Source organism: Apaloderma vittatum, unplaced genomic scaffold, assembly GCF_000703405.1.
Source record: "Apaloderma vittatum isolate BGI_N311 unplaced genomic scaffold, ASM70340v1 scaffold9977, whole genome shotgun sequence".
Taxonomy (NCBI): domain Eukaryota; kingdom Metazoa; phylum Chordata; class Aves; order Trogoniformes; family Trogonidae; genus Apaloderma; species Apaloderma vittatum.
This window is the reverse complement of record NW_009727813.1, coordinates 152,192-166,252: the sequence shown is the minus strand read 5'-3', so window position 1 is coordinate 166,252 and position 14,061 is coordinate 152,192. Positions and strand designations below refer to the sequence as shown.

Sequence of the window (14,061 nt, the reverse complement as noted above, 5' to 3'; positions counted from 1 at the left end):
TGTTTATGTATTGAATTATTTTAAGGAAATGTTATCAAATATGAGAAATATTTTCAAAGTCAAGTATGCTTTCCATCCAAAATACTAAAGTAGTATATACTTCGATCCATGATTTAACTGAAAACATATAGAAAGTAGTAATTTTCTTATCAATATGTTACTTATGGTGAAGTTGCAGCCTTTGAAGAAAACGGCTCTGAAGGTTTTAGAGTACGAAATTCCCTGCTTTAAGAAGCATCTTTTAATTTTGGATTTCACATGTAAATAACTAATGAAACATTCATTTTGTGATGTACGACTCTGACCTTTTATTTCCACAGCCATCATGTATGTAATGGGAGCGCTTGGTCCCGCCGCTGGATATTTGCTAGGAGGACTTCTGATTGGTTTCTATGTTGATCCTAGGACAACTGTTTATATTGACCAGAGTGATCCCCGATTCATTGGAAACTGGTAAGCATCAAGCGTTTTTCAAAACTGCTCTTCAAAGTGCCAGCAGGGAATTGAGGCAGGTTGGGAAATCATGTCCCTCGAGGGTTTGTTTAAGGCAAAGGAAGAGGAGAGTTCTGAAAGAGGAAATTTTTGTCAACACGTTAGCCTCTGAAAGAGAGGATATGTTTGCCACAGAAGCACACCGGCACGTTGCGTGGAAAACCTCCTGCTTTTGGCTGCTCCAGGACTATCTCTGACCACAGTGGGCACTGGCAGCGCTTAGCACTGGGGTAGCAGGGCAGGGTACCCTGGTCCATGAGAAGGAGATAAGATAGGTTCAGAATTTGGCTTTTCCAGTCCTGTTTCTCAGAGTGATGACTTGTATTTAGGGAGTAGATGATGGAAACTGTGACATCATTCTCCAGTAAATAGTAGGCTTCCAGCAGCGCTGAGATGTAACAGCCATAATCATTAGTTGTCTTTGGGTGGCCATTGAGATGTGGCCTCCTTGGAAATGTCTCTTTGGGGAAGTGGGTCTCAAGGAAGCTTTGACTGTTTTTTCTCAAATAATTCATAAATCTGCCTTGCAGTTTTTGTGCAAGCCCAATAAAAGGCTTAAATTTATTATCCCAGGAGGAGACCTCTACTTGTAGATTTAGGTTTGGGTGTCAGTTCTTGTGCACTGGGTTAGTGTTTGTCACTCTGCTGTCATAGTCAGACTCTATTCTATTTTATTTATCCTGCAGTGATCTCTTCTGACAATTTGATGTGAAAAATTCTATTTCGTGTGTTGTAAACCTTTGGTGATTTAGTTCTGCTTTAACTGCCTTACTCAGTCCAGGAGTAATTGCTGCACAGAACTACCTAGCCGAATTTTCAATGAGAGAAAGGCAAACCTGAGCGCTCAGTTAACCTGTGACCTTGGGATTAATGGCTCTGTGCCCTCATGTATATGCTGATTTATCTCGCAGAGAAGATTTTTCCTATGACTGCTGCAGAGTCAAAAAACGTGCTTTGACTATTCTTGAATAAATGATTTGAACCAAAGCAAAATATTAGGCATTCTTTGCAGACCACCTATGTTTCATGTATTTTTAAGGACTTGTCAGAACTGGTAATCAGCATCTGATCAGTAGTTTTTAACAGAAAATGTGAACAGGCCCTTAAATATATTCGTTACTTGAAACCTTTGGGGCTATATGAATGAGGGGTAAGCTTGTGACTTTGTGACACAGCCAGTGATATAACTGCCTTATCCTTTGGGCGTATGTGCGTGAGTTTTAACTTCAACAGCTCCGATGAAGGTAAAATAACTGAAGCAGCGCAGACACATCAGTTTACTGCATCTCAGGCTGTTTGCATCAGGCTTTGTGCCCCAGCAGATGGATGGCCACTACTTGTTTGATGCTAGCTTGGACCTATGTGCAGGGTTGTCATCAAATATGTAAGAGAGATCAGGCAAAGAAGTGTTTGTTGTTACTCCTGAATGAAAAGTTTTAACTACCTTTCTGCAAGAGTGAGTAGCAGGGATGGATGTCCAGTGCCCAGGGAGGGATTCCTGGCATCGTGTGGGAATGCTGTGACCTTTGAGCTCCGTGGCAGAAGTGGTGAGAAGTCACCTATTACAGCCATTTCTGTGGGCAGGCTGTGAGAACACCTACTGTACCCTTGCCTTGCAAGCAGAATAGGGAAAAAAGCCTAATTTGTGCATTCAGAAGATTTTATGTCAAATTGCTAAATAGATTTCATGTATCTCCAAGGTTTAATGTCACCTGAATGCGTATCTTGGTGATGCTAGTTTTGCAAAGGGGTGCCAGCAGAGGTGATGCAAATATGACTGAATCAAGGGCAGGAAATCAACTGTCATAGGATCTCAGCAGGTGCGTCGTATTTTAGCCAGCATAGAAAAGTCATTCAAAGTTTCCTTTTTTCATCATATTGATTAAATCCATAGAGTCTGGCTTACCCTGAAAGGTGTTCCAAATCCCTGTATTACTCCTTCATTTTTGACACTTTCAATTTTTTCTCCCTTTAGTTTCCAGAGAGAAAAATACCTTGCTGTCTGATCTGTGGCAATCTGTTCCACAATCTATGGAGAACTCTCATAAAGGTGTGGTGGTGTTTGTAGCATCTGCACCTCATTCTCTTTTCTCTTTCTGAAGCTTTATCTACCTGTTAAAACAAAGATTCTCACTGTGTGAGGATTGGTCTTTTGTCTTGTGCTACTCACTGACTGCCTGACTGCAGAGAACTCTGGAAGTATAGACTTTAATTCCAACACAGTCTATTTTCTGGGACTATGACATTTTCTCATTGCATGGAAGTACTGCATAGCCAAGTTTACTTTTGTTTATGTAATCTAACAATTAGAAATATAAAAGTAGTCTAGAAGTTAGTTCAGTTGACATGCTGTTTAGAAGTAGAGTGCAACTGAGATAAGTTAATGGGCAGTCATATTTCAGATTTCTCAGCTTTGTCTCCTTTGAAGTGAATTAATGTCTCTGATCCCATTTTTCCTTTATTGTAGTTATAAGGTTTCTAACTTAACTTATCACCATGACTCTGTGAAAAAAAATTCATTATTAAAGGAGGTAATATTTACAGACGAAATAGTGAGTACAGCAACTATGATATATGGCAAGAAAAATTGCAGTAAAGCCTATTTTTCACTTAACCGCTTCCTTTTTAAGAGATATATTGTGTACAGGCAGAATGTGTAATGTGGTTTATCTTCTTTCAAACCCGATAAACAACATAAGTACTTATTTCTGAGGGTTATTTCTGATCTGATTCTTCCTTGACTTTCACAGAACTTGGGTTTGTGCTCCTGGGTTTTGCACACCTGGACTTCCTGTAGGTGCTCTGGGCTAAATTACAGGCCAGCTGTCTATGCCAGTCCATCACATGTTTAAAATTGCTTTTTATTCAAATGTGGTAACTGGAGGGATATCTGTTAGAAGTCATCCATCAGGTTGTCGTCTTTGAAAACTGTTGATGTACTATATAGGGATCTCATTAGTTGTGGAGTAGCCCTTGGCAGTCTGTGAGGTGCTTTGAATCAAATTTTCTTTTTCTGACACTTTTTCTGAGTTTGCCTAGTTCTGAATCTGTTTAATACTTGGATCTTCCCATGTAGTCTTTCATTGGTACTCCACACAAGAAGTTTAAAGGGATTCCTCCAGCACTGTCTGATCCTTCCTTAGCTTTAATTGCTTTTATTTGAGGTCCTAGGGCACATGCAGATGCCTTTGAGGAATTCTGCATATTTTCTTTGACTTCAGAAGACGGAAAATCACAGGCTTTTTAATTTGTACAGATCCTGTTCTGACCTTTCATTTCCTATTGTAGGTATCCTTGTTATTTTTGATATTGTCTTTTGCCTTTTTTCCAATTCTTTGATATTTCTCCAGGAAGATGTGAAGTGTAAGCAGTGCAGATAATTGCATCCAGTGCAAGTTGTGACATCTCCAGCACTTGGTATGCTGCCATAATGGTCCCTTTGGATTTGAATTCCATCTCATGCCACATCACAGTCCCTATCTCCTTTACTGTTTCCCACTAAGTGGATGGTTTTCAGATTTCTGCACATTATTGCCACAAATTGTTTCTTAGATTGGTGTCTTTTCAGTTTTCTGCCTTTGAGATCCTGAAAGGGATGTTACTACATTTTTATACAGTCTACCAATTTACTCCCTGTCTGATAGTGCTGACTAATCCTCCTAAAAGTCTGATTTCTAATCCGTGTTTGTTATCAGCGAAAATGAATAGAGGATTTTCTGTTTACATAATATCAAACCTAGTCAAAACTTTCAGATTTGCCTCACAAAACCTTCCTGCACAGTCTAACAAAAATGGTATTACAGGTGGCTGCTTGTGTGGTGTTTGCCTTTGCATAACCATTTACCACACAAACCATTACACATTTGTATGACCTTGTCTTCATTTAAAAATGCAACTTACAGTATGTTTGCATTACAAATAGGAGGCTTTTTGTTTCTTGTGCAAGTAATCCTGTCTACCTTAAATGTTTAAAGTTTGAACAAATCTATAATTAGTAGCTTCCTGTTGTAGCTTCCTTTTTTAAGTGTAAGGGATGTAAAGAAAAAAAGTAAAAATTGTTCTATAAACTTGAAGCAGAGAGCTTCAGTCATTTATTGTCATGGTTTGATGTTGCAGTAACATGATTGACTTCAGTGTAGATTAGCGTGGTGGCTTGACCTTGGCTGGATGCCAGATGCCCACCCAGCTACTCTCTCCCCTCCTCAGCAGGACAAGGGCAGAAAATAGATCTAAAATCTTGTGGGTCGAGATGAGGATGGGGAGATCGTTCAGCAATTGCCATCATGGGCAAAAACCTTGACTTAGGGAAATTGATTTAGTTTATTGCCAATTATTAACAGAGTAGGATAGTAAGAATTAAAAACAAAACTACAATCACTTTTCCTCCACTCCTCCCTTCTTCCAAGGCTCATTTTCACTCCTGACTCTTCTACCTCCTCTGCCCCAACTAGTGCAGGGGGATGGGGAACAGATGTTGTGGTCAGCTCAAACACTTCATCTCTGCCACTCCTTCCTCCTCACACTCATGCCCAGCTTTACCATGGGGTGTCTCCTGTACGAGACAGTATCTCCTGAAGTGCTCCAGCGTGGGTCCTATCCATGAGGTGCAGTCGTTCAGGAACAGACTGCTTCAGCATGGGTCCCCCATGGGCCACAGGTCCTGCCAGAAAACCTGCTCCTGTGTGGGCTCCTCTCCATGGCCACGGTTCCTGCCAGGAGCCTGCTCCAGTGTGGGCTCTCCACAGGCTGTGGCTGGATGGATATCTGCTCCACTGTGGTCCTCCATGGGCTGCAGGGGAACAACCTGTGTTACCATGGTCTTGTCCTCGTCCTGCAGGGGACTTTCTGCTCCAGCACCTGGAGCATCTTCTCCCCCACCACCTTCTCACACCTGGGTGTCTGCAGGGCTGTTTCTCTCACATTATCTCACTCCCCTCACACAGCTGCTGTTCAGAGCTTTTTACCCTTTCTTGAATAAGTTAAGTTACCACAGAGGTGCTGCTGGCATCGCTGATGGGCTCAGCCTTGGTAGTGGTGGCCGTGTTTTGGAGCTGGCTGTAGCTGGGTGACATGGGGGCAGCTCATGGTGCCTTCTCATAGAAGCACTCCTGCAGCTCCCACCCCACTGTCAAAACCTTGCCACATAAACCCAGTACAGTTAGACTAGTCTATACTGAGGATTGCACTTCTAGTACATGGGAAGAACTCTGTGAGTGAATTCTGAGGTTTCTTTATGAAAGTATCTGAGTGAGTTTATGCATGTTTCCCTGTAGTTTTTCACTGGAAGATGAACTCAGCGGAGAAACTGTTATCTGAGACTCTACTAACAGCCTTCTGACTGCAGAAGCTTAACTCTAGAGTACTTTCTAAGCAGGGCCCTTTCGCCTGTTTATGTTGCTGTGGTAAAATTCATTAAGCTTCTTGGTCTCAGGGAAGATAGCTGTATGCCTGCAGCTGGAAGGATACTTTTTCTGGCGTCCCATACATTGCTCCTTTTGTGATTATCTCCCAAGTCATTCCCTGTGAGCCAGGGGATCACTGCAGAGTTGTCCCGTTCTTATAGGACAGAGGGAGAGAAGAAGGAATTCTTTGTGAAGAGATATTTCAGGTTGTGGCCATCAAACAGAGCTGCAAAGTTCTAGGCAAAATTGGTGGTGTGAACTGCTGCATATCAACTGTTTACAGGCAGGCTTTGGTAGCTCTTAATTGTGAGAGAAGTGGACAGCCAGTGCAGTGAGACATAGGCTCTGGAAAGTAGAACAGATTTATCCCTGATGTTATCCATCTGGACACTTTATCTTCTCCTGGATAACTTTTTTCATATTTGTCAGAGGAGTACTGTATTGCTTTACTGGGAATTGTCCAAGAAAGGCAAAGTAAAGTGGTTATCAACTTCTCACCACTCTGTACTGAATAATTACCAAAAGTGAAATTTACAGAACCTCAAAGCTGATACTGTTTCATAATATTTGGTGGCTTCTGGTTAAATACCTTATCAGTAGACAAGCCAACAGAAACATCTTCTAATTAAGCATTTAGTTCAGTGAAGGCTCTCCCACACTCCAATCCTTTACTCTTAATGTCAATGTTCTGTATTTTGCAGATATGTCTTTCCAGCCAGTACAGCCTGTAATAATCACTGTGGGATTTTTTTATTTCATGTAATGTGTTGGCTTTCATTTCTGTTCCTGTCTCCTGGCATTAGGTGGAGTGGATTTCTCCTTTGTGCCATTGCAATGCTCCTTGTGATATTTCCCATGTTTACCTTTCCGAAAAAGCTCCCTCCTCGACATAAAAAAAAGAAAAAGAAAAAGAAGATGAACTCTGATGATGTTTCAAGTGATGATGAAGTTATGAAAGAGAAAACAAATAGCAAAATACAAGCAGACAGTGCAGTTCCTGCCTCTATGGGATTTGGAAAGAATGTTAAAGGTGAAATTTGTTTTTAATTTTTAAATGCTTTAAATTTTGTGTACAGTCATCTAGGATTGTATGAGTGTAACCAAAAGGCAGAGTTTTGTCATCCTGTATTTAATACTATGTCTTGCTATTAAGTTTTTAATAGATTGCCATCCTCTAAAATTACAAAATGCAGTGATGAGTGCAAGACATCCATTTACTTAGATTACTGAAGTGTTTAATGTGCCTCTGTAACAAAGAGCTTATTTCCTATAGTTACAGGACTTCTATTACCAGGCATATTTTTGCACCTTACAGTTTGTAATGGTCATACTTTCTTTAAATTTCCCGTGATAGAATAAAGTGCTCTTCTAAAATATAAATGAAACAAGTAAAAATGAATTCTAATATGTGAGTTCAATTACATTCATGCATTTGGGTAAGATAACTGAGAAAGCTAACTGGTTTCATACAACTTTCCTGGCTATTTCATGCTGCAAGCTGTTTTCAGAAGGCTGAGATAACTGAAACCTATGCTAATTTTGAAACAAGAAGAGATCAAAAGATTGACAAGTAATAGAGATTTTGATTTTATTCAGGAAGTAAACCATTAATGTGAAATCTAACAGCAAGTAGTAATCATTGATACAATGCTGTGGGAAGAAGGACAGTATTAAAAATTAATTAATGTGAAGCATATAAATTTGGAGTTGACAATATAGGCTTAACAGTGTCATAATATTGAATAATATTGTTCAAGAATGAATGTGCTTTAATGCCATTGTGTTGTCAATGTTGTTGTGTCCTTGGATTCCGTGATGCTAGTTGTGCCGTTTTGAGGTAGTCTGCAGTGGGACTAGGATAAAACGTGAAATGTCATTTGTACCATTAGATGCAATTTGAACTCAAAACTTTTAAGTGTTTGTTTGTTGCCATGAACTTTCATGTTACTTTTTCATTAGATATCTGCCCAGGATATAATGATTTTTTAATGACACATTTATAATCACTCTTTCTATTGAGTAGGCAAGGCTTAGGAAAACCAGCATGCTGATTTTAAACTAAACTCAATGTAATTCATGCATATGGATTTGCACTACGTCTCATTTACATCTGTACTCTCAGAGTACCTGAAGTTACTTTTAATTTCAGTGGCAGTAGAGAAAAAACAGGAGACCAGTATTTGCTTGTGGTGATTTTATTAGCTTGCAAACCGGCACCTTAATCAAGGCATGGAGCAAGCAAAGTAAATGCAATATCAGATCTTTCAGAACCATATTCTCCCTTTGTGTGCAAAGTAGCTAAAAATGTGGTGGAGAAGCAAGCAAGGCGTGTTGTCTACTTCATTCTTTGAAGACTCTCTATTCCTCATATTTGTGAGTCCCTGTACATTATGTTTTCTCCTAAATCCATAAAGCTAATTGTGGTTTTTTTTCGGACCTTCAAACCTACTGACCTCTTATTAGCAAAAATAGTTCAGGGCTACTCCTGTCAAGGTTTTCTCACTAGCTTAGGGAGGTGGGAAAAGGGAGTTCAGTCTTTGCTGGGCTCCTTCCTAATCATTGCAGGCAGTGTGATGGCAGAGGGGCTGCTTCTTTGATATAAATGTGTACCATGCCTTCCACAAAATCCTATGTAAACATATTAATGGAGCTACAAAATTGAGCTTTTCATATAGAAAACTTTTCATTTTCTCTAGAGGAGAAACTGCACCACGTGAAACAGTGAAAAACAGCATCATATTCCACGTGTCGGAAAGATACCAAGCGAGTCAAGATAGTGCAGAGAAAAATGTTTTGCTATAAGCTGATAACATCTTTCCTATTAGGTGTCATATACCCTAGCAAAGAGGACCTGCAGCAGGGATGTACTATCATTTAATTATTTTTCAAGTTTAAGTGGGCTTTATGAAATGAGATCATGCCTCAAACTTCTCAGCTGAGGTAATTTCATTTATAATGGGAAGGAAAAAAGGTTCACATGTGTCTAAGTCATTTAGCATTACTTCTTCTGAGGTGCAATCTGCATTTTATACTTCCTATTGAATTTCTGTGTTTCATCTTTTTATAGCACAATGGGCAGAAACTCCACTTAGGCAGTAGCCAGGAGACTGATGACTTAGTTGGTCATGTCTTCTGTTCTGTACTAATAAATATCAATGATGTTGTAGACTGCCATGAGAGAGGTTAGTGCCACTAAACCTGTAGCAGCTTTGGTAAGGAAAGTCTCAGAAAATAAATTGATTTGATCTTCTGATACGATGTCTTACCTGGGAAGCCTAGGAAAATGTTTCTTGCCCTGCTGTAATTTATCTTGATTCTGTGTAATTTAGTTCTCTAGGTGAATGAAAAGGAATCAAAAATGTGTGACAGGATAGGGTCGGGATCCTTTCTCCTCCAATGGCTGCCAGTATAGGCTGAAGAAGTAAACCAAAACTGGCTCCATCTGCAAGGACCCTCCAACTTCAGTGACCTGAACTTTATTTTGACCCACAGTACAGCTGAGATCAGAGAAAAATACAGATACATGCTTTTTCTTATGTTTCTAGATGCTTGCTTATGTTGCAAGTAAAAAATGTGAGAGGGAGAATGCTTCTGAGGCAAGTATCAAAAGTAATAACTAAAACATTAAGTAGGTCACAGGAGGAAGAAAATTGGATTCAGTTTATTGGGAGAAAAGATTTAGTGTAGGTAAGATGAGCTGGAGGAGATTTATAATGAGGAAGCCACAGTTCAATCCCATACAAACAGATAAATCATGAACCTGAGCGCACAAAACCACTGTTCTTATTCATTACATGGATACCCTTAGGGTTTTGTACCATGGAAATTGTATCTACAGTCCCTTTTGCTTACCACTATAATGCAACTTATTGTGCAATTGAATAAAGGAGCAGTATAAAGAAAGAAAATGTATATATTACCTAAAATGTGCGATCTGATAGGTATCAATTAATTACACATATTTTGTAGTCGTTGTGTGGGGGTTTTTTTTTAAACATTTTGAGTTTTGTCCTTATGCGCAGCCTTTCCTTAAATACGGTATTTTCCTGTCTGCCTTTTCGTGTCTATCAGCTGTCGTGTTCCTTTCTCAGTCAGTCCCTGCTGGGGACAGAGACAGGATCATAATGCTTGTCAAGGCATCAGCAAAGGTAAAAGGCAGTGATCAGAAGAGGAGGAGGAGGAGACAGTGATCTGTGTGTGGGAGTGCTTGGTGAGCACTGAAAATGTTAGAGAGTTCAGCAGATCGTGGGCTGGATGGAGATCCTGCTGTGCCGCTGATCTTGAGTGAGTTGCTTCCCTCTCGCCTTTTCTTAGGCCATCTTGGAGAACCCAAAGTAGAAAAGGTTGGCATAGTCCCATGCGGCGATGAGCAGTGTTAGCTAGAGCCTCGAGAAGCGGCTCTAAATTAGGTTAACAAAAGTAATGATCAGATCAAACTAGCTCTGAACCTCCCTATTCTTGATAGGATATTAGGGGCTGTTCAAGAATCTGGCTACCACCCAGGTACATAAGGCATGTCCAGAAAATGTTTGAGGAAACTAGTTGAATGAAGTTGTTTAAATGGTATGAATAGATAATGAAATGAAGTACATGGCAAAATATTATTCTAGAATTTAGTGATTAACTCCATGCAGAGGATATATTTGAAGCAGTTGTGTGTGACTGGAAATACTTATTTCTATTCTGATATACAAACCAGAAATTATGTCTCAAATCTTGGCTCTGCTTTCTACTGCACGAGAGCAGAAGCTGCCCCTGAGACCTCGATGTGGAGGCACCCTCTTTCAAAGCTGAACACTTAGATAGTGCTGTCCAGGCTTGGAGCAACGGCTGAAAGGAGCTCCTTTAGCTAATGTTTACAGTGCTTTAAGAGATTTGCTTAGAGTAGTATTTACGAATATTTGCATTGCTTGCAGATTTTTCTTATGTTTTTCCCTTGTCATGAATCAAGCAGTGAATCCTTATCATGAATCCAGCACACAAGTGAGAGAAAATGAATATTGACTGGAGAAAAAACACTGTCAAAGGCCATGAAGGGAAGAAAATTGCCAGTAGACTAGCAAACCAGTACAGCAAGGCTGTACTTTCAATTTTCAATTTTCTGTTAGTTATGTATTCTCTTAGTTAGGTTATTAAATAATAATAAAAAAGGTAGAAAAGAAAGAAATTTTAATTATGGTGCAGAATTGTAAACATGTTTGCAGCCATACTGAAACATCACTTCAGTTTTAGTAATGTAACTGATAGAGATTTATTTATTCACAGAATCACAGAATCACAGAATGTTAGGGACTGGAAGGGACCTCGAAAGATCATCTAGTCCAGCCCCCCTGCCAGAGCAGGATCACCTACAGTAGGTCACACAGGAACGCGTCCAGGTGGGTTTTGAATGTCTTCAGAGAAAGAGACTCCACAACCTCCCTGGGCAGCCTGTGCCAGTGCTCTGTTACCCTTGAGGGAACCTACAAGTTCTCATAGATTTGTTTCTGATGCACACTTGTAAAAACAAGAGGTGTTTTTTGACAGCCTCCTAATAATCAGAACCTAGCAGGTTTAGTAATGGCCTTGAAATGAAAGCCTGGGCCTATGACTAGTCACAAAAATAATGCAACATTAAAATGTTTTAAATGCAGGATTGATTACGTAATACATAGGATCCTTGAAGTTTTTGGCATTCTTGCTTTTTACTAGAATTAGTGTCCTTGAAAGATACAAAATAGTTATAGCTCCTTTTTAGTATAAGTTTTTAAATTCAGAGATGTAATGCAGATTCTGTCACACAGAAATCAGGAAATCAGGAAAAAAATAATTCTGAATATGAATTTTTATTTGGAAATTTCTAACTATAAAACAACTTTTCCTTGTATGCCAGACAGTTGCACTTTATAAATCACAAAGAGCTTCAACCCTCAGCTGCTCCGAGTGCTATGCATTAGTGCAGCATGCAGGAATAATGTTTTATTTCATGCCAAAAATTACAGTAATCAACAGAGCAGTTCCCAGAAGAATCCTTCACATGGGTTAAGAGAAATTGTGCCTATCCTGAGACACTGAGTTTTGTCTATTTATCAGTAGAAATCCAATTTCAAAATACTAATTAGCTTTGAAATTAATAATGACCTTTAGACTGAGTGCTCAGATGAGATGCAAGTAGGAGCTCTACATCCGAACACCAGAACAAAATGTTTGTTAGCTCTGCAGTTGTTTACCTAATTAGTTCTTCAGTATCTTTAGTTGAAAAATTCTAAACCAGACATCTTCCTGAAGCTCAGTTTAATCAGGAAAAGCTAAACCTTGCCAGGTTTTATGGTATTTGGATGCGGCCCTTTAAAATAATGGATTTAGCAAAGCTCTTGGGCTCAGCCCTTTGCAAGTACTTTCAGTTCGTTTCTAACAAAGAGGACTTAGTTCATCACTCTAATAAAATACTGTTTCTCTCTGTGACATCCAGTCTTTTGAAAGTAACATCTTTTTATTTTCTTCCATGTGTTTTCTGGTGGCAACCAGATAGCCCAGTTTCCAGCAGGACCCATCCTGGCACCGTCTCTTTCCTTCCTGCCTCCTTTCTCACAGCGGCAGCAGCAGCACCATGGTCATAACCTCTTGCTCCTCTCGCAGGGAGAGAAGCGCCTGATCCCGCACCTTGTCCCCAGGGAAATCCTGCTACAGCTGCCTCACGGCAGTCCTGTGGCAGCCGTTTTCTTACGCTGCATCACCTGGCCCGATGAGAGGCTTTGCAAAAGCTGGGTTGGAGAATCCTGGCTCTTGCCCTTTGGTTTCTTCTTGCATCTAAGCCCCCATCAGCTAACCCAACCCAAAAATAAACCCAAAACCCAGAGCTGATGGGGTTTGTCATCTGGTAGTATTGTAGATCTTTTATTTTTCTTCTTGCTTTCACTTCCTTTTGAAGAAGATAAGTTTTGATCAGCTGTATCTTAAACATGTAGCATATTTGCCAATAAATACCTATACTATTTTATCTTTGTACTTGCTACTGTGATGTAGCTGCTGAAGGTGTACAGTTGCATCACATTTTCCATAATATGTTGACATTGTATTGTCTCATACCCCTGTTATCTTCTTTCTTTCTGTTCTTCGATTGCAAACAGTGTTATTTAAAGCTGTAGGAGGTAAAAAACATTAAAATTCAAATAGGCAAGTACTTAATATGATCTATAAATTACTTATTTCCATGAAATTTTGTATATAACATTTAATGTGCCTCTTTATGGAGGCAGCAAGAAAGCATTTGACTGCATTAAAATTATAAACCCTGTACTCAATGAATTCAATATAAATTTTAACAACTGGCATAAGTTAAGACTGGTTGCAGTCAGGCAACTTAGGTGCTAATTTGCAGCCTGACAAATTTTGACATGACAAGAGTCTAAATTCTGTTTTATTTTATACAGATAACCTACTGGAGTCAATGGAGAAAGTGAGACAGATTTTTGACTTGACAACTTTTAACATGGATAAAATTCTCACTCAGGAGTCTTTACTCAACATGTTCTATTTCTAATGGGTGCTCTTGTCATTGATGCGCTGGCCTTTGATTCAAGCAGCGTTTAATTTCAGTACAAAGCAAAAAGCAAGTGAAAAAATCCAAACCATAGTAGGTTAGATAAAATACTTGAACAGCAAATCTTATCTTGGTAGAGGCCCCAAGGAGACAAAAAACATGTTTAAAATCATGTGGTCCAATAAGAAAAAATTAAGTCTTGATTATAGTTTTCATCATCTTGTGATGCTAGTTCACTACAGAACTGAATTAAAAGTATTCAAATGTTTCTTTTAACTACAGTGCTGAATTTCATGAGGTTTTGATACTTGATTCAAGGATAATTGCAACATCTATGAATACTTTTTCAATTTAAGTTACTGATGTGCTCTCATTTTTAATTGATTGCTTTGTCCGTTCTGAGAATATTAAATCAGTTGTTTGTAAGGTATATTGGAATTTGTTGATATGTTTTCTTCAGTATGCTTTGTCTGTGTCTATTGTAAATACTTTAAATCATGTAGAAAACTGTTTAATTAAAAAACTTTTGATTCCCTTTTCAAATTATGGTATTATTATTTCAGCTTTCCAAGTGTGGTCCTTGAAGCAGAAAGTTACAGGGGGAGTATGTGATCTGTTTTCCACCTGTGGAGTGCAAAACTCAGT

At 39.2% G+C, this 14,061-nt stretch overlaps 1 protein-coding gene across 1 annotated transcript in view; it reads left to right on the top strand.

The window, feature by feature from the left end:
* The first annotated feature begins 325 nt into the window (after nt 1-325).
* The window catches only part of SLCO5A1 (solute carrier organic anion transporter family, member 5A1), a 37,081-nt gene continuing 23,345 nt past the window's right edge, over nt 326-14,061 (top strand). Inside the window, exons 1-2 of the mRNA XM_009873821.1 lie at nt 326-453; nt 6,698-6,924. Of these exons, the coding sequence (XP_009872123.1) occupies nt 326-453; nt 6,698-6,924 (355 nt within the window). The remainder of the gene's footprint in view (nt 454-6,697; nt 6,925-14,061) is intronic.